The 4,068-nt window shown below is 34.4% G+C and overlaps 1 protein-coding gene across 1 annotated transcript; it reads left to right on the forward strand.

Annotated features, from left to right (window-relative positions):
* The first annotated feature begins 286 nt into the window (after positions 1-286).
* On the forward strand, positions 287-3,783 carry LOC149042105 (uncharacterized). Its single transcript, XM_089211532.1, has 3 exons — positions 287-957; positions 1,104-1,174; positions 1,885-3,783. Exons 1-3 carry the CDS (start codon positions 432-434, stop codon positions 2,284-2,286), a joined length of 999 nt encoding a protein of 332 aa, XP_089067658.1. The 5' UTR covers positions 287-431; the 3' UTR covers positions 2,287-3,783.
* The last annotated feature ends 285 nt before the right edge of the window (positions 3,784-4,068 follow it).

A 4,068-nucleotide genomic window follows, 5' to 3' on the forward strand; every position in this document is an offset into this window, starting at 1 on the left:
CTACATTGGTCCATTCTTAATGAGTCAGAAAAAGGATGTGTATGTGGCAAGCACCTTTTGGCTTAATCACTGCAGCCAAGAGCTGGGTCTTAAGGAAATGCTTAGGTGTGATTTTCACAAGTATGAAAAGTTTGTATTTCCTGTTCATTGCCCTGGTCACTGGTGGTGTGTCTTAATAGACAGGCCAATGAAGTTGTATGGGGAATTTGACTCCCTTTGTAAAGATCGAAGGAGTGATTATGTTTTTCAGGGATTATGTTTTTCAGGGATTATGTTTTTTCAGGGAATTCAAAACTGCAAATATTGATATTTCTTCATTTCGAAGGTTAAGTCAGGAGGAAAGAGAAAAGTTGCCTTCTCAAGGACAGAATGTTTTTGACTGTGCTGTCTTTGTGTTGGGTTTTATCAGTGCATTTGTCAACAACTTGGAAATGAATTTCAGCTTAAGGGATATGCCATTCCTGCGGAATTCATTTGCGAAAATTATCATGAATGGGCAACCAGTATGTGACATTAAAAATTGTCCCAGTACCCAAGAAATTTGTTATCCAGCTTGTGAAGAAGGTGGCCATGGAAGTGTCCTTGGGCTAGTTGGTTGCTCTACCATTGAAACTATGAGATGTAGGGGTCAAGAGAATATTTGCAGTGACAAAGAATCTGGAGTAAGTGGTACAGGACTTATACATTGTGCTGGTGAAAACAGCAGTGCAAGAATAGGTGAAGATGGAATTAAGAAATGCAGAACAGGAGTGAGTCCATTTAGTCCTGACAAAACCATGGAAGAGGTTTCTGTTGGTTTTGGTGTGGCTTTTCCTGGTAAGTATGAATTAGGGGATTTTGAGAAGGATTATGAAGATATGGAAGATGATCCATTTGTTGTCCCCCCTCCTCTTCTGCCATTAGACATTCAACTACGGGACAAAGACACAGAGTTGTCAAATGAAAACAATATTCAAGGTAATTAATATGTTGACCATTTTCACTCTTTGTCTCTTTGTTTTTGTAATATGAATTTTTTGCTTTATTGTTCCATAATTATTCATCTCTATAAACCTTGTTTTTTTGTTATTTGCTAAAGAAAGCATTGTTGTGCCTTTTTACAGCCAGTGAACCAGATGATGAAGATTTGGTCTTGTATGAGCTCCTCAAGCCTCCTTATGATGCTTCTCACGAGGTATGCAGAATTTGTGAGTGATCTGTGGTTTTCTTCTGCTTGGGTTTTCTCTTACATTATTATTATTATTATTATTATTATTATTATCATCATTATTATTATCATCATTGTCATTATCATTATTATTATTTTTACCGCTGTTGTTGTTGTTGTTGTTGTTGTTGTTGTTGTTGTATACTATGCAGAGATGTTCTTGTAACATGCCCAGTAGTTTAGGGGAATATCATTATTATTATTACTATTATTATAATCATTTTATATTATGCAGAGATGTTCTTGTTAACATGTCAAGTAGTTTAGGGGAATATCATTATTGTTCTTATTATTAAATTATTATTATTGTTATTATTATTATTTTAGTACTATTACTTTTGTGTTTTGTTTCCCTTTGATGACTAGTTTTGGATGTTTTTTATTGCCTTGTGTCTGCAATGAATTTTAAGTTAAATTATTATAAATACATCTATTGATTAATAGTCCTTTAATTGCTAAATTTGTTTGTTGGGTTAACATAACGATGCGGTTGTTTTCATTGTCCCTTGAGTTAATTTATAGCATATCATCATTAACATACTGATACTTGGTAAGTGGTACTTACCCGATGAAATTAAGCCAAATGTGCATTTTAATACGAATTTGTTGAAGACAGTCTTTCACAAGCCAAGTGTCATTAGATTTTCTTTCCTAATGGAGACTGATTTTCTTCACAGCTTCCAACCCTACAGATGCTCTATTCTAAAGAAGAAAGGAAGGTATTCCAAGGCCTTAACCCCATCACTGAGCAATATCTTTTCAAACTAAGGAAGGAGAAAGGGATAAATGTTCCAAGAGGGTGTTACCATGCAGTGATGACAACAGAAGAAATGGTAGATTTTGATTACTGGAGGCAGGTAAGGAAGGGGAAGTCGAGACAAAGATTTTTCCATTACAGGTGGGATAGAGCCTTCGAAGTTTGGACCAAGGAGACCACAGAAGAGTTGATAGATGTGGCAAGTATCTTAGAGCGAGTTGATAGTGATGGATGGGTCTTATTGAACATCACAGAACAGTATCACTATGAAATGTGGAGAGACTGGAAATGGAGGCAACTTGAGGAGAAAGACCTTTTGTAATTTTAAATAAAATCAATAAGGCAAGCTATTTGGCACAGTGTAATACTAATAATTAACCCTTTAACTCCCATGTGTGACCAAGACAGAATTTCTCTTTACACTATCAATACAATATCAAGCTGACAAGTGATGAGAATAAAGAAAATTATTGATAAGGGGATTATTAGTTGATCCAATACCAAATTCTCAAAACTAACATCACAAGAACTATATGGCAGACAGTAAGGAGAAATACTAATGAGATCTTGGGAGTTTAAGGGTTAAACACTTAATGGGTCATGTGTTCATTCTAACAGTTTCAATTGGGTTTTGAAGCATGCTTAATTCAAGTCATATCCAAAATTCCCTTGCTCCACATTGTGAATTGTACTTAGACATGGCCAGAGAACATCAACAGAGAATGTGACCTCTTAAGCATGTTCGCATCAGACCTATGAATTTGTCCACAAAACTTCCTTTGGAATTGTTGAGTTCCAGAGTTTCACATCTAGTGCATTTCCAGAGCAGTAGAATTTAAAAAAATTGACACAAACATTTAAATTGCAAAGAATTTATTTAAAACCTTTATGTTTACAGCAGCCCACATAAAAAGAAATCTTACCAACAATTATGAATGAATTAGTGACTAAAATAGCCTTGACTCCTCAATCTGGTGTCAACTGCTTTATTTTATTCAAAAGTATATAAGGGTAAATTGGAGAGTTACTTAATGTGATCTGTGAAATAATATTGAATAATTAGAGCCAAACAGTTGCAAGTAAGTAGCAAGGTAGAATGGATTTATGGTATATTAGTGCACTATGGTCCACTTTAAATTTCACAAATTCCAAAAAAACTATTTCACCTGAAGTTATTTGCTTGAATTATTTGTAGTGAAGATGTTTATTTCCATAGAAGTGTTGCATGTTCAAGTACAACTGGAGCAGTTTTTTTTTTAACTATCCATTTGTGTTCGTTAAATGAGCAATTTCAGCTTGAATTTTTAGTTAGATTAATTATGGATTGCACATGTTGTGTGCACAAGTGTTTATTTGTTGCAAACACTTACAGTGTATCCTATTTATCAAGAGAATTTTGTCAACAAAGGACATCATAGCAGGAAAAAGGTAACCAAAATTTGTATGAAACATTAAAAAAGGAACAACTAGCGTGATTTTACTTAACCCATGAAACAGTATGTAAACAAACCTGTCTGACACCAGCGGCATGTTTGATTGTTGGATCACCCCTATGTTGTGTGTGGAAAACATGACATAAGCCAAAAATTTTTGTAACGCATAGTAGTCTATGATCAATTTCATTGGTTGGATAAAATCACTCTATGTTCATCTACAATATCTTGTCGAGAAATAAATTATGACAGAGCTTTGCCTTAGCATGAGCATGAATGATATTGCTCAATTGTCTTCTTTAGTGAGGCATGTAATTGATGAGGAGAAAGTAATACCTGTTTATATTGTCATCTGTTAAAAATTTGATTAAATCTGAATTACTTAGGGTTGGTTTTCTTTATTTCCTCATATAGGCATCTCACTTTTTGGGCAGATGTCTCTCTGGAATGAAATTTATTTTTTTCCATTTTCATCTTAATTGGAAAGGCCAAAAAATACAACAACAAAAACCACATCAAGTCTAATATTAAGGCGACAAAGTCTCTGTGAACCAGTTTAATTGCAGTATTACTCAGAGTGCTTTTCAATTGAGTACTGTGAAACCAAAACCAAAGTAACTGCAATGGCCAGTCAGAAAAAGGGAAATATCACATGGAACCAATCAGGACTC

The sequence above is a fragment of the Pocillopora damicornis genome, chromosome 7 (genome assembly GCF_964200805.1).
Source record: "Pocillopora damicornis chromosome 7, jaPocDami1.2, whole genome shotgun sequence".
NCBI classification, from domain to species: domain Eukaryota; kingdom Metazoa; phylum Cnidaria; class Anthozoa; order Scleractinia; family Pocilloporidae; genus Pocillopora; species Pocillopora damicornis.